At 51.4% G+C, this 23,420-nt stretch overlaps 1 protein-coding gene across 8 annotated transcripts in view; it reads left to right on the forward strand.

Moving 5' to 3' along the window:
• The window catches only part of SH3PXD2A (SH3 and PX domains 2A), a 249,334-nt gene that overhangs the window by 108,369 nt on the left and 117,545 nt on the right, over positions 1-23,420 (forward strand). For 7 of the 8 annotated variants that reach the window (XM_036264874.1, XM_036264873.1, XM_036264875.1 and 4 more), the window contains one exon: positions 2,734-2,809. In XM_036264874.1, coding sequence (XP_036120767.1) covers positions 2,734-2,809 — 76 coding nt within the window. Of the gene's footprint in view, positions 1-1,966; positions 2,190-2,733; positions 2,810-23,420 lie in introns of those variants that run through there. The other variant, XM_036264878.1, reaches the window with a different exon arrangement.

Genomic DNA, 23,420 nt, shown 5'->3' on the forward strand with positions numbered 1-23,420 from the left:
TCTCTTGGAGTAACCACTGCTTCTGTAATTTCTAGTTTTTCACCCCAGTGAACATGAATTCTTACGTGATACAGAAATAAAATTTACAAAATAAACTATGGGTGAGGAAAGTGGGAAAATCAGAGTCCTATGCTGTAGGATTTATTTGAAATGTATTGATTTTTTAAACTCCTAACTACAAGTTTATGTCATTATGGCACAGTGGCCTTATTTACATGCGAGAGATGAACTTATAACATTGGGGTTTGAAAATTCATGAGTCAGCTTTTCTTAAATTCCAGTCTGTATTCAGGGAAGTGAAAATTAATAATGGTGCAGTCTCTGTTTTGTTTTGAATGGAATCTGATTGTGATCCTCCTTCACGTGTGGTCTCAAAATAGCCTGTGTATGTTAGATAATGATTGTGCAAGAGAGAATCCCCGGGTTGTGTTAGACTTTGGGTGGGTGAGTGAGTGGATGGATGTATGGGTGGGTGGGTGGGTGGATGGATGGATAGATGGGGGGATGGGTTACTGGCTAGGGGTGGATGGATGGATAGGGGTGGATGGATTGGGGGATGGGTGAGTGGCTAGGGATAGATGGATGGATGGGGGGATGGGTGAATGGCTTGGGGTAGATGGATGGATGGATAGCGGGGTGGGTGGATGGATGGGGTGGATGGATGGATATGGGGATAGATGGATGGATAGGGGGATAGATGGATGGATAGGGGGGTGGATGGATGGATGGGGTGGATGGATGGATAGGGGGGTGGATGGATGGATGGGGTGGATGGATGGATGGGGGGTGGATGGATGGGTGGGTGGATGGATTGGGTGGATGGATGGATGGGGTGGATGGATGGATAGCGGGGTGGATGGATGGATGGGGTGGATGGATGGATAGGGGGATAGATGGATGGATAGGGGGGTGGATGGATGGATGGGGTGGATGGATGGATGGGGGGTGGATGGATGGATGGGTGGATGGATGGATGGGGGGTGGATTGGGTGGATGGATGGATGGGGTGGATGGATGGATAGGGGGGTGGATGGATGGATGGGGGGTGGATGGATGGATGGGTGGATGGATAGGGGGGTGGATGGATGGATGGGGGGTGGATGGATGGGGGGTGGATTGGGTGGATGGATGGATGGGGTGGATGGATGGATAGGGGGGTGGATGGATGGATGGGGGGTGGATGGATGGATGGGGGGTGGATTGGGTGGATGGATGGATGGGGTGGATGGATGGATAGGGGGGTGGATGGATGGATGGGGTGGATGGATGGATGGGGGGTGGATTGGGTGGATGGATGGATTGGGTGGATGGATGGATGGGGGGTGGATGGGGTGGTTGGATGGATGGGGTGGATGGATGGATCGGGGGTGGCCCACTCTCTGCCCTGGAGCTCGAGCCATCCTCTTCATGATCTGGCCTGTCCTGCCTCTTGGTTCTCATTGCCCATACCTCGGTCCCTTGCTTGCTCCACTCCACCCATGCTGGCCTTTGAGGCTCTTTGCACTTCCTGTTTCCCCTGCCTAGAAACACTCTGTACTTCCCTGTCCCCCTCCCCCCAGTGTGGCCTGCTCCCACACTTCCTGTGGCTGTCTGCTGAGCTGCCATCCGCCTCACCTTTCTCAGCACCCTGCATAAAATGACAGCCAGCTTCTTGTTCAACACCTTGTCCTCATTCACTTGTCTTCATAGCACTTACCCCTCCTCAGAGCACCTGTTTATTTGTTTACTCTATGTCTCCCTCCGCTAAAATGCAACCTGTCTGAGGGCAAAGGCTTTGTTTCCTTTCTTTGCTGCCTTTTTGTTAGTGTCCAGTGTACCAAGTAGATGCTCAATAAATATTTGAAGGAAGGAATGGACTTCAAATATCATGTGACTGATCTTCCTCATTTTACCAATGAGGCACCTCTGGGCCAACGGAGAGAGCTCTGGGCTTTGCCCCGGGTCACACAGCTGGGTCACAGGGCCAGCTGCCCTGCCTCCTCCAGTCCGCTCCAGCTCTGCCTGTGCCTCAGAAGGGAGATGAACCGCACGCACGGGTCGTGGCTGTCCTGCCTCCTGTGTGTGTTTCCAGTTTATACAGAATTTCAGCCCAGAATAGCAGAAGAAAAAAAAGTTGTTTCTCCAGAACCCTGGAAACTCTTCCAGTGGATCTGTCCCTGGAAAAACAGCAGCAGAATCAGGGTGGGAAGGTAGGACATGGAGGAGGGGGTTCTTCCAGCCTTGGGGGCAAGGGGTTGGATTTGGGTTTACAATGAAAATAGCATCTGGGTCTGTTTGCGCTGAGCGAGTTCTGGGAGGTGTGTTTATCCGAAGTATCAGGCGGGGCTTTCCCCTGCCCTGGCCTAGGAGGCTTGGGATGGCAGGTGGTTTAAGGGCTCACCCAGCATGTGACGTAAAGAAACGGGGCCCAAAGAAGCCCCTGGAAACCTCACCTGCAGCCTGGCCTGAAAGCCTGCTCAGCCCTACCCTGGTCTCGTTGGGGGCATCTCGACACCTCCCCCTGGGCCTCCTCTCTCCTTGAGAATGCTCAGACACCCCCTTTGATGCAGAGAGCTCTGGCCTCCTCCCTCTCATGCCCCGTGTGGTTTGGTAATCGCCTGTGAAATGAGAGATTTGAGGCGTCACTCATCCGTGTGAGGACAGTGGGGCCCTAGAGTAGTGGGACGGAGTGGGGAAGGGATGCCGAGGGCCGTTACAATCTTCTGAATCCTGTCCCTCCGTTTGGCTTCTCAGATGCAGCTTTTGGATAAGTTTCCCATCGAAGGTGGACAGAAGGACCCCAAGCAGAGAATCATCCCATTCCTCCCAGGTAAGCCCTACTGATGGGATGGGGGGCAACCTGGGGAGGGCCGTTCCTTAGGCCAAGAAAAGGCTGGCTACTGAGCCAGAAATTCTGGCAGGGCAGGCCTAGGAATCTACATATTAACAATTCCCCAGGGGATTGGAAGTCCCTGGTTTTGAAGGCCACTGTCCTCCTGGGTGCCTCTCGTACCATTCCAGGGCCATCTCTGGCCCCAGGTTGCATGAATTCTGAGTAGTTTCTCAAGCTCTTGGACTTTGGGTCCTTTTTGCAAAAAGCACAGAGATCAAGTTCTCCTATGAAAGGATAAAAAACTGCAGGCTGAACTCTTTTCGCTGGCTCCCACTGTAATCATGGGGAACCTGACATTGCCCACACCTCCCTGCCTAGTCTCCTTCAGTCTTCCCGACTGCATTATCCAGGGGAGGCTCCATGCCCGGCCTGGCTTTGCGCTGCCTTGAGGGAATTTAGAATGTGCCCAACACCCAGGTTTTTAATGACCTTAGGTGTTGCTCCTAGAGACCAGATGCTCTGCCCACCAGGGCCCTGGGACCCCAGCTGGGATGCTGTGGACGCAAGTGTCCACAGCCAACATAAAGCCAGTGGATGCCCTGGTGCTGGGGTGGACCAGGCCTTGGGCATGAAGGCTGCCTGTTTGCTCACGAAGAAGGGGCCAGCACTCCAGGGAAAGAATACCTCATTATTGTTCCATCTGTGGGTGTTGATGAGGGGTTCAGCCTGTGCCAGGCCCAGGAATAAGTGCCCAGGGTGGGGACTGGAGTGGCCTGGTGAGTCAGGGGAGCTCTGGCCTTATTTCTGTCCTCTGAGGATCCTCAGACTAGTGAGAGACAAGACCTACTGCCTAGTTAGGGAACCAGTTAAGACAGGATGTGGCCCTCTTTGCCACTGTGAAATTCCAGTTTCGATTGGAGAAGGAGCTCATGGCAAGCTGAGGAAGGCATCAAAGGCCTCCTGAAAGGGGGCAGCCTGGAGCTGACCGGGAAGCCGGGTGGGCTTGGAGGGTGGGGTGAAGCACAGGCTTCTGTCCCGCCGCTGCCATAGTCTGATGTCGCCTGGCTTCACTCCTGGAAGCCCTGGCTCTGGTGGTTATCCAGCGTTCTTTATGCCTCAGTTTCCTCATCTGGAACGTGGGGACAATAATAACATCTACTTCCTGGGGCTGTTGTAAAGATAACATGAACTTTCTGGCGCTTAGAACTATGGCTGGCCTCTAGGAGGACCTAAATAAATGTTAGTTAGCTTTATTATAACCAGCTCCGGGCCAAGGCCCAACATGTGACACGGCACAACCGGTCATGTAACTCATGTGATCTTCCCAGTGAGATTATATCCCCATTTTACTGGCTAGGAAACTGAGGCCAAGGGAGACTAACAGAGTTGCACAAGCCACACAACCAGAAGTGTAGCCAGCACCGGAATTATCTCTGACTTCAGGGCCAGGGCTGCCTTCCCACCAGCTACCCCAGGAGAGGACACCCTGCAGGGCTGGGACCTCCCTTACAGATTCTCTAATAGGACTGTGGTGAGGATTAAAAGAATCCACGTAAAGCACTTTGCACAGTGCCTGTCCTGTAGTACATGCTCAATAAGGGACAGCTGTTCGTAAACAAAGTCACCTGTCCCATGCCACCCCCATACCTATGTTGACCTGTGCATAGTGGGTGATACTGTCTAGAGCAGTGATTTTCAACTGATGTGCTGCAAGAATTTTTAAAACATGCGATGCCTGACTATTTCTCCAGGGGCACTGACCTTTTCTCCCTTAGATTGTCAAATAAAAAATGACAACCGCCGATACAATAGCCGTCCAGTGTGTGAATGAATCAAAATTATACTTATCTTTTTGTCAGATTTTAGTAGTTAGCTTCTGTGTGCTGCGAGGTGAAGGGCTGGTCTAGAGGAACGAGGTGGCCAGTCTCCCACCCCATCCCACCCCATCGAAGTCTGCTGTTCTTCTCTCCCACCTTCAGCGTGCTGTGTTCTCCGATGCTTCTCTGTGCTCGCTCACTCTTCAGAACGCTGCTGTTCATGTTTACTCCGCCCCCCGTGTGTACTCCCCCCTGGGCTTCCCTGTTTCTGGTTCCCCTCTTCCCCGACCAGAAAATACCTTAACCCTTTCATACCCCACTCTGTAGCTTGGACAGGATGGGAAAAGAGGGAAGAAAAACAACCCAACCCAATGAGAACTAAGCTAGGGAGAGGCAAGTGGACCTGAGGGGTTCCAACCCACCCTACAACCCCAGTCATAGGGGTCCCCCAGGAGGAGAGGGCATCAGAGAAGGGCCGTGATGACTATTTCCTGTTTTAGGTCAGGGTTCCTAACAGCAGAGCCTGAGACAAGGATTCTTAACGCAAATAAGTGACTTTTCTGGGCTGCTCTCGGCTGAATATCCAAAGGCAGGGGGGGAGCAGGACAGGGCAGGGGAGGGTGGCTGGTCACCTGCTGGTTCCCAGGCTTAGTCCCTGCCGCCGCGACTCAGCAGAACCCCAGAGAGCTCAGACACACGAGCTGATCGGCTGCCTTCACTCTTAGACCTCAGGGAGGGTTAGCAGCCAGCCTCAGAACGGCTCTGCCAGCCCTTTGCCCTGCCTGGGATTTCAGAGCAAGGAAAACCCAAGGGGCGGCAGCAGAGAGAACCTGTTTTATCTCCAGGAGAGTCTCAATCCTGGCTTCAGAGGTCGGGACATGTGTGCACTTCTGCTCTGGGCCAGGTCTGGGGTGTGGTTGAAGCATCAGGCCAGCTGCTTTGCTTCGGCCCAGCTGGCCTCAGGCTTGTGGCTGGGGACTCGTGGAAGTTTGATCGGCTGGTAGAAGTGACAGAAAAGCAGAGAAATTGAGAAGAAAGGGAATCCAGGCTGACATGGTTATATACAGGCTATGTGTGTACGGCCTGAGTTCAGGGTCAGCCAATGGGTTTGAGGAGTGGTGAGGGCCAGGGGCTCCTGTGGCCAAAGTCCAAGGCCCCATCCCAGGAGAAGCTCACCCCAGACATGCCCATGGGCTCTTAGGGGACAGATGGAATGTTCTGCAGTGTGGCTGGAGTGGGGGTTCAGGTGTGGACAGCTGTGAGCAGGGCCAACAAGATGGCAGAGCAGGGAGTCAGTACATATCAATCAAATCCTATATAAAGATTTAGAGGGGAACTGCCCCCCAGTTGTCACTAGGGCTGGGACCTGCGTTCTGGGACCTGGTGGTGAAGATCTGCTGTGCCCAGGCCATCTGCACCTTGTGAGGCCCTCCAGAGCCCACAGGCAGTGTGAGAGGTTCTGGCCCCCATGCGGGACAGGTGGTTCTCCAGCAAGGCATCCCAGGAAAGAAAACCCAAATGGTTTCTTGGGCAGGACTTTCCATTGTGGGGCAGGACATATAGTAGGTGCTTTGTTAAGACTCGCTGATTGCCCTGGCCGGTTTGGCTCAGCGGTTAGAGCGTCAGCCTGCGGTCCAGAGAGACCTGGTTCGGTTCCCGCTAAGGGTATGTACCTCAGTTGCACTTTGTCCCCAGCCCTGGTTGGGTCATGTGAGTGGCAGCCACTTGATGTGTCCCTTTCACATCGATGTTTCTCTCTCTCTCCCTCCCACTCTATCTGAACAAAATATGGAAAAATGTCCTCAGGTGAGGATTAAAAAAAAAGACTCACGCTCTGGCCGGTTTGGCTCAGCGGTTAGAGCGTCGGCCTGCGGTCCGGAGAGACCCGGGTTCGGTTCCCGCTAAGGGCATGTACCTCGGTTGCAGTTTGTCCCCGGCCCTGGTTGGTCATGCGGGTGGCAGCCATTCGATGTGTCCCTTTCACATCGATGCTTCTCTCTCTCTCTCTCTCTCTCCCTCCCACTCTATCTGAACAAAAAATGGAAAAATGTCCTCGGATGAGGATAAAAAAAAAAAGACTCACTGATTGATCACGAATTGGGCATTCGCCCTTATACATAGATACCTTTGATTGAGCTCCTACGGGCCTAGCCTTGTTTTAGGCACTCTACAAATCTTCTGTTCAGTTCTCATTGCAGGGTGGTTGGTATTGCCCCTACTTTAGAGGGAAGTCAGATCGTTTCCCACCACCACTTAGCTATGAAGCGACAGCGCTGGGCTCCTTCCTACCGAGCCCTGTGTCTTTCCCTGGACAGGAAGGACTGCCACAGCAGCCCCTCTGCCCCTCCCTCCCTGCCTCCACACCTCCCAGCTAGGGACCTGGGAGTTTCTGCCAGAGGTCCCTCCAGCCGCCATTAGTCTGGTGCACATGTGGGGCAGGGAAGTGACCTGAATCATGGGGACTCAGTGACCTGTGAGGGCTCTCATTCCAATGAGTGGCTGAGGTCACCCATGCTAAGTAATTGCGTTTTTCTTTTTTTCTCTTTTGCAACGAAACCATTTAGTTAATTATTATTTTAATATGATTGCAAACAGGATAGCTCCATGGCTTTCAGAGCATGTCTTCATCTAATTATGAATCTAACAAGATTGGCTGTTTGGTTTCTTAAGTCACAGCATTTTAAAAAACTTTTCGTTTTAAAATAATGATAGACTCACAGATGTCGCAGAAATCCTAGGCACTTTGCCTGCCTCCCCTCCAATCCTACTGCATCCTGCAGGGCAGGTGGCCTCATTCCCAGCAGAACCACTGAGTGGTGAGCCCATTGCCCAGCCAGCGCCAGTGGCAGTGCCTTATGTAGCTGTAGTGCCTGACCAGCCCCGGAAACTGATATTGGCGTGATTCAGTTTGCTAGACTACAGGCCCAAGGGCTCGGTTTGTACTACAAGGAGGTGGGGAGTGCTACGAAGCAAGCGTGCCCGCTGGTCTTTAGGAAGAGGCAGTAGTTTGACAATAGTCCCTGAGAAGCTCCACTTCCGGGCTTGGACCCTTGGCATTCCTGCCTCCAACAGAAAAGCAGGAATGAACTTTGTTTTATATTAAGGCATAGTCCTGAAAACTTCTGTGCAAGTTCAGCTCTTTGGGACAAATCACACCGTCTTTTTGGTGTGTCCTAAATGCTATTCTGTTTAAGAGGTATGTAAATAAGTCCTTTTGCAAAGCAGAGCACCTTTCAAAAAATAATTCTTCCCTCTTCTTTACATATATTTTTGTAATTTGGGGCTTCTTCTGAGTTTGCTGGAAAGAGGGCAGATCTGGAGTTTACAGATGGAGCATCAGCTCCAGTAGGAACAGAACCGCTCCACTCAAACACTGTAAAAGAGCTGCAATTTTACCCTGTTTGCAAGCCAACTAAGTTAGCTTTCTCTGGTTTCGTGAATGCCAGCAGAAAACAGGAGATCCCCGGGTCAAAGACAAAAGGCCAGTGCAGCACAGCAGGCAGCACGAGGATCAGCACATTCGCATCCGTTTGCATCGACTCCCGTTCCCATTGCCCCCCGTCCACGGGGCCCAGGTGAACGCCTGCACGGTTCGTGGGTTACCTCACAGGAGAAGTACCCAGATCTCAGGGAACTTACATCTCTTATAATAGAGAGTAAGTAAACCTCCCCCTTTTGCTCTGGAGAAAGACAGTCTCTCAGTCTCTCAGGGCAAAGTGCAAACTTGTGTGCCCTCCAGAGCTAGACACTGCCTTTGTCTTCTACAGATGTTCTCTGTACAGACAGCTTTGAAAAGATGATCCAGAACAAAAGGCAGTTAGTGCTTGTTGACGAGACGTACAGAAATGAAGGGAGCCAGGGAGAATTCTCTCACAGCGAGTGAATCTCGTGCCTTCTGGGGTCGCCTGCTTTTGTGGGTAGAAGTGACGTTCTTTAGGACACTGGGCTGAGCATGGTGGGTCGGCAGCCTCTCAGAGCAGCCTATTGTTTACATAGAGCCTTCTGCCTTGTTTTAAAAGACTATTGTGGAAAATCCATCTCCTGTTGCCCATCCTGGGATTGCAGGAGATTTCCTGTGTATCCTGAGTTTGCCAGCCCAAGGAGGCTCCCTGGGAGGAAATGGTCTTTACAGAGTGAACTAAAGTGTGTAGCTGCTGATGTAAAAAGCAAACAACTACAACCAGAGACCAAGGGACTTCAGAGCCAGGCAGCCAAGCAGGAAGAGGTGAATTCACTCTGCAAAGGCTGTGTGAGGTTTCCTCCCACTCACCAGCCGTCTGTGTCTCTGTGCTGGCTGGTACCGGCCCTCTGAGCTTCCAGAGAGCCCTAATGGCTGAGTCAGTCCCACCTAGAGGTATATGTATTCCTGGGTCAGTGAGTCATGGAGAAACTAGATAGGTCAGGAAGAAAAGCGAGCCCACAACCATCATCGAGGTAGGTGCTGTCAGACTGTTGGCAGTGACCTTAGAGTTTGGAGGCATGTATTTTTAGACAGCAGGCGTGCTCGGGTCTTTTACCAGCTGCCAGTTTACATCTGGCCCCTTCATGAAGAGGCAGGTTGGAGCCACAGTACAGGAGGGTGCTGGAGGAACTGTAAGCAGGGTCTCGGGGCCTTCCTCTCCCTGCCCCCCGGAGCCCTCTGCAGCAGATCCGGTGTTTGTTCCAGTGCAGAAGGAAACAGGGGGAAGGGATGTCTTTAGCTAGAGCTGGTCCACAGCGTGGGGGAGAGCTGGCCCGCTCCCTGGGCTCCAGGCGTTTCTGTGCGCCTCCGCCAGGCGCCCCCTGAGGAAGCCCTCCCTGAACGGCCTTGGAAGCGCTGGGGAGGCAGACACTGCACCCCTAAGGGAGAGGGCCTAGAGGTCTCTGAGCCCACTGATGGCCTCAGATGGCAGGAGAACACATACCTATGTGATGGAGAAAGAAAAATATGGTCTGCTGGTAATGCCAGGGTTTTAAAAAGATTGACAAGATTATAGGCCTGAGCGGCACCGTGTACTCTTTTAAAAGCGGCTCCTCTGACCTCCTCTGGAAGTGCTGGGTCTTCTCTTGCTGTAATTACTGCTCCCACCCTCAAAATCATTCTCTTGCTCTATAATCTGGAGAGGGAGGTTCTCAGGGCCTGCTGTCGGCAACTGGCCTTGAACGCTACGTAGAAGCGTGTCCATTCCTGCCGCAGGTGTTTATTGAGCACTTGCTTTGTGCCAGGCTCAGCTGCAGGCAATGATGTAGCTGAGTCAGAAAGCAAACAAATAAAATATGATAGTGATAAGAATTCCGGCCCTGGCCTGTTTGGCTCAGCGGTTAGAGCGTCGGCCTGCGGTCCTGAGAGACCCGGGTTCAGTTCCCGCTAAGGGCGCGTACCTCGGTGCAGTTTGTCCCCGGCCCTGGTCGGTCGTGCGGGTGGCAGCCACTCGATGTGTCCCTTTCACATCGATGTTTCTCTCTCTCTCTCTGTTCCTCTCTCTCCCTCCCACTCTATCTGAACAAAAAATGGAAAAATGTCCTCGGGTGAGGATAAAAAAAAAATAAAAAAAAAAAGAATTCCGGAACGCAAAATAACCAGGTCAACTGGCAGGTAACTGGGCTCGGGGCATCGAGATTGGGTGGCCAAAAAAGGCCTCCCTGCAGTGGCGACACCTAAACTGAGCCAGGCATGGGCAGGCCAGGGCCCAAGTGGCAGGCTGAGGCAACGGAAGGATAGTGATCTGAGCGTGTGCATTTGAAGAACAGCAATAAGCCATGAAGTGGGCGATGTTGGGGGCTGCCCAGGAGCAAGAGGGCTCCACACGTGTGCGACTCTGGCCCCATCACACTGCCTCCAGGGTCAGTGTCCTCATCTGTCAGGTGGGTTCGTCGTGGTTTAGGCTGACTGTCCAGGCAGGGGAAACATGGACGGCGCTGTGTGAGCACACAGTGAGAGGCGGCTGCAAACCTGCCTGTCCTTCATGGTGACTTTGCTTCAGGACACAAATGTGGGTTTCCTTTCCTTGCCCGCTGTGCCGATTCAGCTTTTCCCACTGCGTTTTAGCCTAGTTGCACTTCTTGCTTCTCCTTCCTTGCCTGTGGCCACTTGCAAAGCAGCAAGGCGCTTGTTTCCAAAGAGGTGATGATTCAGATGGCTCACCTAGGCTGTTTGGAGAGGGGTCTGTGCAGCCCTGGCGCCATCACCATGATAACAGCAGGGCCACCAGCTGCGAGCTCTCGGCTCCTTGCTGCCAGGCCTCACTGGGAGTAGTGAGCGGTGCAGGAGGCGGCCACCGAGGATGTGCTGACTTTTGGAAGTAAATGGGGATTGGGCCCCCTAGCCCTTCCTCTGTGCCACCCCACATTTCAAGACCAGGGAATGAGTCCGGTCACTTCATTATAACTTGCTCTGTGCCTTCCTTATCCAGAGATAATTCTGGAATGGAATCAACCTCCTAAACACCTACCCCAAATCCTCAGCCCTGAATGGAGTGTATTCTGGGGTACCTTCCCTAAGAGGCCTCTGATCTCAGCAAACACATCTCTTTTCATGGTTCAGCTCATTTAATTTAACATGCAGAAAAACGTGCGCCGGACTGGGTGCTAGTGCCCTGGATTCTTATGTAACTTGCTGATCGCTGTGGCACGAAATTGAGTAAGTTAAATTAGAGCAACCAGAGATCCCTTGCATGTTGGCAAGTCACCAGATTCCAGTGATTTCAGGTCTCTGTGATGTGTGACTCTTCGCTCCCTCAGTGCCCCTACCCCGGAAAGAAATACCCAGACTCCTTTTACAGGGGTCAGATTCTTTCACTCGCGCTGAGGAAGGACGCTCGCTATGCCCTAGGAGTGGTGCCGTCTGTACATTCGTGCTCCAGTGCCCATGACTGGCAGGTCAGTTACCTGAGCCCAGGTGTGGCAGAGAGAGCAAGAGGGCAGCTGGGTGGGGCGGGCAGAGCGGAAGGAAGTGCTGCGTGGAGAGAAGCCTGGTGGCTGGGGCTGAGTGAGCTTTCAGTGTGGCTGCCACTCAGGGCCGGGTCGTGACCTTGTCATGGACCACTCTAAGGGGTGACGGTTTGTCCTGTGTGCACGGAGTCTCGGAAAGAGTCTGAGGGGCTGCAGGACCAGATTTCTGCTTTGAAAGAACCCCTCAGCCCACAAGGGCAAGGGAGTATGGAGCCGGAAGACCAGCGGGAGGTGGGCGAGGTCCAGCCAGAGACCAGGGTGGCTTGGTTGAGGCTGGGCAGGGGAGAGCAGAGAAGTCGGTCTGGGTCGTATTTTAGAGGACCAGCCAAGAGGCCTCGCTGAGGGGTTGGAGCTGGGGATGGGGGAGACGTCAAGAATGAGGATGCCCAGGTTCTGTTGGGGGTAGCCCTGGCCAAGATGGTAGAACCAGCGTTTCCCAGCACCCCTCCCCCAACCTCCACCTCGGACCTCACCCCTGGGGCAGAAAGGAAAGAACTTCCGCCCTCCTCCCTGAGATAGCTGAAGCCTTTGGCTTAGACACACTTTGTGGTAGGGAGTCTCAGCCATCAGCCTCCCTCTCCAGGAGCCTCCGGGCACTGGACATTCTGGTTTCTGGGTCCAGGTTTCATTTGTGGGTAGGAGGGGTAGCAGTGAGTGGTGGAGGAGGAGGGAGAACACTCGGGTCCATTGAGAGGGAGCTCAGCCCCCACCCCCTTTGTAGGAGGTGAGGGGCACTGGTGGTAGGTCTCCACAGTATCCCTGGCCTGACCCCTCCATTGCTCATCAAGCTCACCCCGACTGGACCTAGGCCTAAGGACAGCGCCCCAAGCCAGAGCTCTTCCCTGGCAGGAACGGAGCTGACCCTTGGAGATGTCTAGAGCCATGTGAACTGATGCACCATTCATCCCGAGTACTGCCATTGCGCTGAGCCCTGAAAACACCTCCCCCTTCACCTCCACAGTTCCAAGGACTGATGTCCACTGAGGGGGCCCCCGATGCCAGGCTGCCTGGCCTCCAGACCACAGTGGGCCTGAGGGACTGGCACGGCCTGAACATGGAGTCTGTTCGTCTGAATGCCCTTCAGAAGGCAGGAGAGGAAGCGAGTGGGGTGGGTGGGGGCCGGCTGGCAGCACCAGCCTCTCTACCCTTCAGGGGCAGGGTGTGAGGAGAGAGGGCTGCATTCTGGTCCCCCCAGGACAGAGCACAAGGAGCCAGCTGGATTTCACCTTAGTGAGACTGAACTGGGGCAGATCTCAGGGAGAACTTCCAAAGCTGCATTGTCAAAGGAAGCTGTGTGACTCCTCAGCTCTACCAGCCCCAGAGCATGGTGGTTCCAACAGATCTGAACCTGGCTTTGGGCTAAAACAGATCTGGGTTCACACCAGGTCTTTCTACTTGGTGCCAGTCGTCTGACCTGAACGCTGTGTCTTTTCTGTGTTGGAGGCAGTAAGCGTTGCATTTCAGCACCAAAGGCCCTACTAGAGCCAGACAACCCTGAGGCAGGTCCTGACTCAGCCTCTCCATAGCTGTGTGACCTTGGGCCCGCCTTACTCAGTATCTCTGCATCTCCTTCAGCATTTCTCCGTGAAATACCCCCAGAGCTACTGAGAGCACTAAATGAAATGTTTTCTGTGAAGCACTCAATACATGGTGAGGATTTGGGGATTGTTAGTGTTGAAAAAACTAAAAAAGTCTGGAGGCTTTGGCTAGAAATAAATGATAAAGACTCACTCAAGGGTCTTAGAGTTTGCAAACGGGGAACAAACGTGGGAAAACCCTGAGAGGTATTCCAAAGAAGAAAGAAAACGTATGAGTTTTTGTTGTAAAAAGTGCGTTCTTGAGAATAATGAGTCCCGCATCCTTAGCCCTGGGGCTGGTCCAGAACAGTTATTAGTGAGATGTCAGGGGTCTGGATGATGGATGCCAGGTGGTCTAGAGGGTTGGTGTCAGGAGGACTCGTTACGTCCAGTGGTCTGGAAAGTGGATTCAGGTGGTCTGAATATGGGAGTCCTTCAGGGAGGTAATAGAGGGTTATCTGGAGGTCTGGTGTCTGTCCAGATGTATATCCAGACATTGACACAAGACTGGAAAGTTCAAAACGTTTAAGCTCCCAAGCTAGTGAGAACAAGAATGGCATCTTTCCTCATGCCTCGACCTTCATAATGTTAATAACTTCAGCAGCTTGATTAAAGCAACTCCACTTGACTCATTCCCTGTCTCCACTCCTTCCTCGTTAGTATCGGGCTCTTCACAAAATGGTGAGCTGTTTCTCTGGGATCCTTTCCACGAGGGAGGTCTCATTTCAAGGTTTGCTGTTCAAAATGTAGTTTGCAGTCCTGCCGGGTGGCTCAGCCGGTTGGAGGGTCATCCCATACACCAAAAAGGCTGTGAGTTCGACCTCTGGTTGGAGTGCATACAGGAGGCAACCAGTCGCTGTTTCTCCCTCCCTCTCTCTCCCTCTCTCTCCTTTCCTCCCTCCCTCTCTAAAAAAAGTCAATAAAGATATCCTCGGGCGAGGATTTTAAAAATTGTAGTTTGTAGATCAACAGCATGAGCATCATTTGAGAGCTTGTCAGAAATGTAGTCTTGGCCCCACCCCAGACCCATGCAGTCACAGTGCAGTTTAAGGATGTGCACAGATTTATATGCTCAGGGAGTTTGAGAAGCACTGCCCTGTCTGTCCACATAGTGTAAACCACTGGGTTTGTATTGGCGAATCGATTTCTGACCTCAGTAGAGGTGCATGGGGAGATGAGGCTTCATGGAAATAACTCGGTAAGGGCTGGTCTGTGGCCTCACATCCCTACACATCCCTGAGTTGCCTGCCTGTCTCTGGCACTGTGTGAGATGGGGGCGTAAGTCAAAGCACAACCCCTTTCTCTTCCATCAGCAGCCTATTGGGGGGCTGCTTGGGGTCCCAGCCACACTCCCTCATTAGCTATAAGTCAGAAATTTTCTCCTCTCCCTTCCAAGATGGGGTGAAGTTTGGGGCCAAGGCGATTGAGGTTTTTAATTTCAGAAGCCTCTCCGATTGGAGATGGGAGAGGTTGGCCTGTGAACCAACTGTGGTTTTGAAGAGAGCACGGCATGTGTCCAGTTACTGTACTGTTAGAAGGGGGAAACATCTTGGGTCTCTTTTAAGGAGTCACTGGCAAAAGATGAAAACAAAGAAATAAACAGATTTTTAAAGGAGTATCTTTTGCTGTTGTGTATAAAGAAATTGCGGACCTAAGCTTCGAGGTGAGGGAGCCAGCGGAGGCGAGCTGTGGGCTGGTGACTGACAACGTGGGGCTTCTCTCATGGGCTGGGTTTTCACCTGGCATCTGGTTTCTGATCTGAAAGATGAACTTACGACTCTAATAGTGATAATTGGTGAAGACGGTTCAAGTAAGACTTGCTGCTGAAAGAGAGAGTAGAGTAGCTGTTAGCACACGGGCCGAGTGGCCCAGAATAACTTCTTGTTGAATTGGTTGTAGGGAAAGTTTCAAACAGCTTTCTGAGGACCTATGTGTAAGGCTTGGAACTTTTAACAATTGTAAATGAGAAAAGATTTCTGCTTAAGCATCATAGCTACTGTTTCTGAAGTACATGCATTTTCCAGATAATGTTCAGAGGGTTTCATGCGCTTATATTATATCAATTAATGCAGTAACCCCACTTTACCGAGGAAGACTCACAGGCTAGAAGGGGTACATGACTTGCCCAGGGCCACCCAGCCAGTAAGAAATAGAGCTGGGATCCGAACCCCACATCCTGACACTTCTAAGCCCAAGCTCTGGGCCACTGTTTTCTATGCTTGCGGCAAAGATGTATTGCCTAGAGATTAGCAGTTCAAGTTTGATATAAAATGGTGGGTATGCCACCTACAGTGGGATGTTTGCATTCTTTAGGCTTTCCTTCAAGTTTGGTATCATGTTCTCTTTTATTTTATCAACTAAAGGTTGATCAATATTGTCCTTTTTAAGTCTTTGATTCCTACAGTCAAGGTCTAGATGACATCATTTTCTGGTACCTTTCACTTAACCTACCTACCTTTAAACAGCCATCTGTTGGCAGAAGCTGGAATTGCAGGCGTAGTGCCCAGAAGGAACTGACTTCTGGAAGGCTGGCTTTGCAAACACAAACCTGTAAGGTAACTGACAGTCATCACAGAGAGTGTTTACTAAGCCACAGTTCAACAAGGGACTAAAAATGAGGAAGAAAGAATTCCTACACCTTTATTTTTCTATGTGATCCTAAAATCAGGATGTTTTCATTTGCGGCATCAGATAGAACCTTGGGAAACAGCACACGGTTTGACTTGTTCCTTTCTAAAACTTGGTGAGAGAGACATTCTGAGCCTACTTTGGTATCCCCAGTTTCTTTTGCATGTCTGACAGTTCTTCCTCCGACATTGGGGTGGTCTTCTATGCATTGTAATAGATTTCCATTTGTCCGTTCAGATTCCCCCATAAGGACAGGTCACAGCCTCTCTGAGCCTGAGCTTCCCCATACATGAAATGCAAGGATTAGTCTGGATACTGTCCAGCTTTCCTCAGGATCCCAACATTTTGTGACCTACTAGATATTAAGACCAAAGGAATATATGTCTAATGATGGAACATCAACGCAAAAGGGAAAACATTTTAGGGGAACAGAAGTCATCCCGGCCCACCTTCAGTCCCACCACACTGCAGAATGTGGCTGCCTCTGTATAAGGCCAGCTTTGTGCCCTTCCCCACCCCGCCCCCCATTTCCTTTGGAAAGTGTAGAAAGCCCCCTTGTCTTGAATGCTTCCCTGCAAAGAGCTCCTGCTGAAAGACTGCACACACAGCCAAGACTTTGACCTTCACCTTTGCCCCTTGACTTACTTGGTAAAAGAGTTCTTATCCTCCCCTCTCTGGGGTTTTTTTTTGGGGGGGGGGGTTATCTAGCTAGGGTTAGCAATAATTAAATCAAAATATAAATAGAAACATGGTCTATAAATAACACTGCCCCCAAATCTGGAGGCATGAATACCGGCGGGGTAGCAGACGCTCACAAATTATGACAGCCAGGACATCGAGTGAGCCTTGTTCAGTTGCTTTGGTGTCTCTGGAGTGGGGTACTTGAAGTTTGCCGGTGGGACCTGCAGAAAGCCTCTCTCTTTCTGGGCTCTGATGCACCCTTCTTGTTCACCCACATGCCCGTCTTCTGCTAAACCTTTGTGAGTAGACGCATGTGGTGGGACAAAGGAACGCTGCCTGCATCCGACCTGGCTCAGTCCCAGCAGTGCGTGACTTGGGGAAACTCAGAAGATACCTCTGAGCTTCCATTTCTTCTTTTATGGTCATGGGGATTTTAAAAACTGGAGTGTTTGAAGAGCAGGAGCCATGCCTTATCTTATCGTGGTTAACAGCGTGGCATCTAGGGCCAGATTGCCTGGGTTTAATCCCTGTATTGCATCCTATTAGCTGTTTAGCTTTGGGAAAGTTACTTAACCTCTCTGTACTTCAATTTCTTGGTCAAATGGGAAGAATAATGGTAATATCTGTTTTGTTGGGCTGCTGTGAGAATTAAGTGAGTTAATATTTGTGAAGTGCTTAAGCCAGTGCCTGGCACATAGTAAACATATATAAGTATTTATTAAATAAATAAATTCATATATTCCCCATGCCTAGGGTATTAGTAGCTGGCACATAGTAGCACATAGTAGCTGCTCAACAAATGTGTTGAGTGAATAACTGAATGGGTACCAGACCTGCCTATCTTGTAGTCTGCAAAGGTCATTCAATAAGATCGTGTGAGTTCTTTCTAAGCCTCCATATGCTAGAAAAAATGAGAGTGGGATTATTATTCTTACCTACCCGAGTGACAGTTTGTCAGAGGTTAAGGTAGATGCCCTCATTGTCCTCATTCATTGTCTCTGCCTTGAACACACTGCATTTCATTTGCCTGGGAGAAATGTGTGGGCTGAGGCATCTCGGCGGGTAGAGGTGCCTTTCCCGATGCAATGTTCTGCGCCAGTGCCAGGCTGTCTGCAGAGCCTGGTACCCCCACCCTTCTTAGCATGAGGCCCACCTTTTGGGTAGTGCTGACCTAGTTCTTCTCAAGCAAAGCAAACTCTTTAGCAGATGCATGATTAACTACGTAGCATTTTGCTACATGCAAATTTTAAACATAAATAAAAGAAAAAGAGAGTCCATACCTCCCAAAAAAGCAACCTGAAATGACAAAGGAGAAAATAAGTAGAACGAGCACTGAATCAGGAGTCCAGTGCAAATCTGGGCCCAGGCCTGCCTCAGCTTAAATGTGTGATGAGGATCGAACCATCAGCTCTCTGAGCCTCTTCAGCTCTGTCGGTGAGTTAGATTAGCTCAGTACTTCTCAGCACCAAAGGCACATGAGAATCACTCAGGGGGCCTTATTAAAAATGCAGACTTTCCCCTCACCCCCATCCCATTCTGTCTAATATTCAGGGGATCTGGGTAAATATCAGGAACCTGCATTTATAGCCAACACCCCAAATATTTCTGATCCAGGTAAGCCAGGGACTCTCACTCTCATGAGCAGTGCTGGGCCCTGTATCAGTGAACGATTGCTGCATAACAGATCACCCCCCTCCAATTTAGCAACTTAAAACAACAATAAACATTTATTATCTCACATAGTTTCTGTGGGCTAGGAATTCAGGAAGGGCTTGACTACATGGTTCTGATTCAGGAGGTTGCCGTCAAGACCCTCCTGAAAGCTGGAGTTACCCTCCCAACCCATCTCCTGGTCCTTGAGGAAGAAGGACTTCAGAGGGTCTGAAGGTGCTGTGTCACTGCAGGTTAACATTGTGGTCCTCAGCCCTGGCCGGTTCGCTCAGTGGTTAGAGCATCAGCCTGCAGACCAATGAGTTACGGGTTCGATTCCGGCCAAGGGCATGTACCTCGATTGCGGTTCATCCCTGGCCCCGGTCGGGTCATGCAGGAGGCAACCAGTCGATGTGGCTCTATCACATCATTGTTTCTCTCTGTCTCTGTCTCTCTCTCTTACTCCCTCCCTCTCTATCTAATGATAAATAGAAAAATATTCTCAGGCCCTGGCCAGTTTGGCTCAGCAGTTGGAGCGTCGGCCTGCGGACCAGAGAGGCCCAGGTTCGGTTCCCACTAAGGGCATGTACCTCGGTTGCTGTTTGTCCCTGGCCCCAGTTGGGGTCGTGCGGGTGGCAGCCAGTCGGTGTGTCTCTCTCACATCGATGTTTTCCTCTCTCTCTCTTTTCGTCCCTCTCTCCCTCTCGCTCTATCTGAAGATGAATGCAAAAAGTGTCCTTGGGTGAGGATAAAAAAAAAAAGAAAAATATTCTTGAGTGAGGAATAAAAAACAAATGGTGGTCCTCAGCCTTGTAGGCTCGGAACTCAGGTGTGTATTACTGCACACAGTTTGAATGGCTCTGCTTTGCTTTGTGTGGCCCATGTGATCGAAACCCTGTCAGCCATTCAGTCTCGTCTAGCACCACTGATAGCTCAGACCCACAGCCTGTCACCTCCCAACACGCCCCCCCACCACCACACAGACACTCTGCAGACACACCGACCTTACTGCAGCCTATCAGCTGTGCCTCATCTCTCTTATCTCTGGACCTTTGCTCAGCCTCCACTATTTTTCCCTTTGTCTGGCTCATTCCTACCCCTGTGGGCCAGGCCTGAGGCGAGGCTGCCGGGAAGCTCTGCCCACGTCCCACAGTCCCCTTTCCTGAGGGCAGCCTCCCGAGGCAGGGAGAGAGCTGGGGCTGCACTGGCTGAATAGGGCCCTTTATTCCTGGGCTCCCACAGAGAGGGGGCTGAGCCACTGCCCACCACACCTGCCACACCCACACCCACACCCACAAGTGGGGATAGCCTGGCCCTGATGCTGGCTCTGAGTTAACCACACTCTCTGGCCCCACTCTGTCTGGGTCCTGGAGGGCGAGTCCATCCCTGCCACAGCCCCACTCTGAGCCAGCAGCTCGGCATGAGGGGGGGGGGTGGTGTTTAAATGAAGGGGACAGTCTAGAGTGAGAACGTGTCAACACACACACTCACACTTATTTATCCATTCGGCAAATGTCCGTGCAGGGCCAGTGTGTGCCAGTCCTTGTGCTGGGCCCTGAGGATACAGTAGTAAAAGAGACAGCATCTTAGGAAGATCTCATGCAAAGAGGCAAGAGCATCACTACTCATGGTGAATTCTGGGAGAGAGCCAAGGTCTGAGAGAGGGAGGAGAGGCCTCCCTTGCTTGGAGTGGACTGCTGCGTCCTCCCTGTGAGGTGGTGACCTGAAGGGTGGAAGGCATTAGCCAGGCAAAGGGCAGTGGGAACTGTGCCCTGGGAGAGCACCGTGCGTGTGCAGGCCTCGAGGTGGGAAAGAACTGCTGTGCTTGTGCTAACGGAAGCCCAGCGTGGCTGCGTGATGAGACGAGGTCAGAGACGGGAGGTGTGGCCAGATCCTGCAGGGCCACCAGAAGGAGTTTAGGTTTATTCTCCAGGTACTGGGAAGTCACTGAGAGGTGTCAGCAAAGGTTTCGTTTTAAGAAATTATTCTGGCCCTGGCCGGTTTGGTTCAGCGGTTAGAGCGTCAGCCTGTGGTCCAGAGAGACCCGGTTCAGTTCCCGCTAAGGGCACATGCCTCGGTTGCAGTTTGTCCCCGGCCCTGATTGTCATGTGGGTGGCAGCCACTCGATGTGTCCCTTTCGCGTCAATGTTTCTCTCTCTCTCTCTCTCTCTCTCTCTCTCTCTCTCTCTCTCTCTCTTTCTCTTCCTCTCTCTCCCTCCTGCTCTATCTGAACAAAATATTTTAAAAATGCCCTCGGGTGAGGATTAAAAAAACAACAACAACAACAAGAAAAAAGAAATTATTTTGGCTGCTGGGTGGAAAATGGACTGGACGTGGGGGTGGGGGAAAGGTGGGGAATCAGACAGAAAGTCACCGTACGTACAACTCACATGGGCCGTGGCCTCACCCTTCCCTCTAACAACAGGCATCGAACCCTCCTGTGTGCTGTGCTTGTCCCGTGTGCTGGTTCTGATCTGCACATGCTCAGGAAGGTTCCTGTACCCAGGACACAGTGGTAAAAGCCTGGGGCCTCTCAACTCTGCAGCTCACCCTGTATTCCCACTGCCAGTAGCCGAATGGTCCTAGATCTTGATTTTTTATTTTAACCTTTCCACTGGATCAAGAATAGACAAGCTCAGCTCAAAGGTGAAATCAGGCCAGTGTGACCACAGCTATGAAGGCCAGTCAGTGCCCTTAGCCTTTGCCACTTGTCCCACCATTAGTGCACATGTGACATGGGTTTACTAAGCACCTGCCAGGATGTGTTCAGTCCTGTCCAAGCCCAGTTCTGAAAGGGACCATAGCCTGTGCCCAGAGGAACCCCAGTGTCACCCAAGTGGTGTTTGTCCCCAGCTTGGCCACTCTAAGTACTGTTATATTTGATCACAAAACCTCTCCCTTCCCTGGGGCTAAGGGCCACCCTAGAGGTCAATTACAGTGCCCTGCCTGCCTCCCAGAGTCAGGCTGGACCAGCCCACATCCCCTGCCAACGCGCTCAGTGCCACTATGGCCAACATCAGTCTAGGATTTGGGGTCTGTTGGGAATCCCTGGATGCCAGCTACCTCATAGGTGATTCATAAGACCAAGACTGATCTTGTCTGGCAGCGTATAATCCACAGTTGATCGTACAAGTAATGGAATCCCTCCAGTCTGTGTCAGGGCTAAAGACCAACCCTGGGCGTTGCCCAGAGCAAGGGAGAATGAGTTGGCAGACTCAGGGGTTTGTTTCTGTTCACACTGTTCTTCCCAAAGCCAACCCCAGAGGTAAGCTTTTACCCCTTGTATACCACAATGAATAAATCGAAAGTGTGTTCATATTTCACAATTAAAAAGGACCTGGTTCCAGGGGTCCAGACTCACATGCACCTAAATTTGCTGCAACTTCAATCAAATCACAAAGCCTGTAGTTTTAAATGAGCCCGGGGAAAATAAAAGTCAGTAGCACTGAAATCAACCAGTGTGCTAGCGCCCCTTCTGCCGCAGAGATCACCCTGTCAGTCCTGAGTTCTAACGTCCACACCCGTGCAGGAGTGCTACAGACCCCACTGCCACAAAGGTCTGGGTGCAGGCTGTGCACCGTGGCTCTGAGGTCAGTGCCCTCAGCCTTTGCCACTTGTGGCTGCAGTTCGTGAAAATTCATTGAGCTATACATGCGCATGTGCACTTTTCCGTATGAATATTTATACTTCACGCACACAAACTTCTTAACAAAAGGAGGGAATTGTTGTGGTCCCACAGCTCTATAAGACTGCTGAAAATGCCTTCAGTTCAGTCAAGATGGATTAACCTTTGATGTGCCGGAACTGGCTGCCTTATCCCTAGCAGACACCCATAAATCCCGCCAGGCCCCGCTGAGGATGGGGAATGAAGGGCTCTGTTCCCCTAAGCCTGCTCTGGCACTCGGTATGGCAACTTTCAAACCAGAATGGAAACCATTTCGCTCCTACATACATGCTGATCCTTACCGTGAGAATGCTGTGGCTACCAGAGGGTTAAGGTTTTGATCTATGGAGAAACCCCAGTGGATTTTTGCAAGTCTTTTCCTCAGTGTGTGGGAGAAGGGGCGGAGGGTGCTGACGGGAGACTCACCTGGGTGAGTCATCCTGGAGCCCAAGGTGGGCCGATGGAGTGAGTAATCGCTGCTCTCCACTGTGTTATGTTCTCTGCTCTTTGAATTGGGCCGATGGAGGAGGAACATCCCTCAGGAGGCATGAGAGCCATGTGGGAGACGTGGCGTGTTTCGGGAGTGGGGGTTTGAGTAAGGAAAGGTTGCTGAGGCTGAAGGGAGTTTGTATTTGGCCTTGAGTGGGGAACCACTTGGACAGATGGGTGCCTGGGAAACACTCTAGTGCTTGGAGTCCACATGGCCAGCGAGGAGACAGGCAGGGCCAGGTCATACCCCACCTATTCGACCTGGAATTGTCAGCTCATAAATGATCCCATTTGTTCAACATCTATTATGGGCTGGGATCTCTGGTAAATGCATTTATACAACTAGTTCATTGACTCCTCAAGGTAATCCTTTGAGTTAGGCATTGCTATGCCCATGTTGCTGGTTGAGGACAGTGAGGTTCAGACAGGTTGTGACTTGTCCCATATCACACAACAGCACATGCTACAGCCAGATGTGTACTGGTCAGGAGCCTGCTGGTGACCAGGATGAGACCCATCTCAATGTGGTGTAAGAAAAAAAAGGGGGAGATTTATTGGCCTTCATACTGAAAACTTCAGAGCCAATGGTTTCAGGCATGGCTGGATCTAGGAGACCAAATCATGCCTCTCTAGCCCTCAGCTGTTTTCTTCTGTTGACTTCATTCTCAGGCAAGCTTTCCCCATTGGTAACAGAGATAGGCGAGGACGCTTCCTAGCCACTTGGGGCATACTGTTTACGAATTAGCAGTCCCTGTAGAAAGAGAACTTTTCTTTCTGGTTATTCCGGCAAATGTCCCAGGCTGATTCTCACTGAACCAGCTTGGGCCATGTGCTTCATAGCTGGTCTGTACTGATTGGTGACTCCAAGAGATTGGGGTGAGATGTGTTCAACTGAGAATGAAGGAGGGATGGTTCCTCAAAAGAAAATGAGGGCACTGTAATCAAAATGACAGGCAAACCTACAGAAGCCTACTATGCTAGACTAAACTGGAGGTAGGTTCTTGACATGGATGTTAAAGGGAGAGAGATTTGTGGGAGCCAGAGCTCAGGGAAGGGAGGACCCCCTGGGCTGTGGACCTTCCCCATTGTGGCCACTTGCTCAGCATCTAGGCCTTACTCAAGCAGGCATATGGTTCTCTCTACTGGTTTGGGTCAAGGGCAAGCAAGGCCAG

The sequence above is a fragment of the Molossus molossus genome, unplaced genomic scaffold, assembly GCF_014108415.1.
Source record: "Molossus molossus isolate mMolMol1 unplaced genomic scaffold, mMolMol1.p scaffold_m16_p_17, whole genome shotgun sequence".
NCBI classification, from domain to species: Eukaryota; Metazoa; Chordata; class Mammalia; order Chiroptera; family Molossidae; genus Molossus; species Molossus molossus.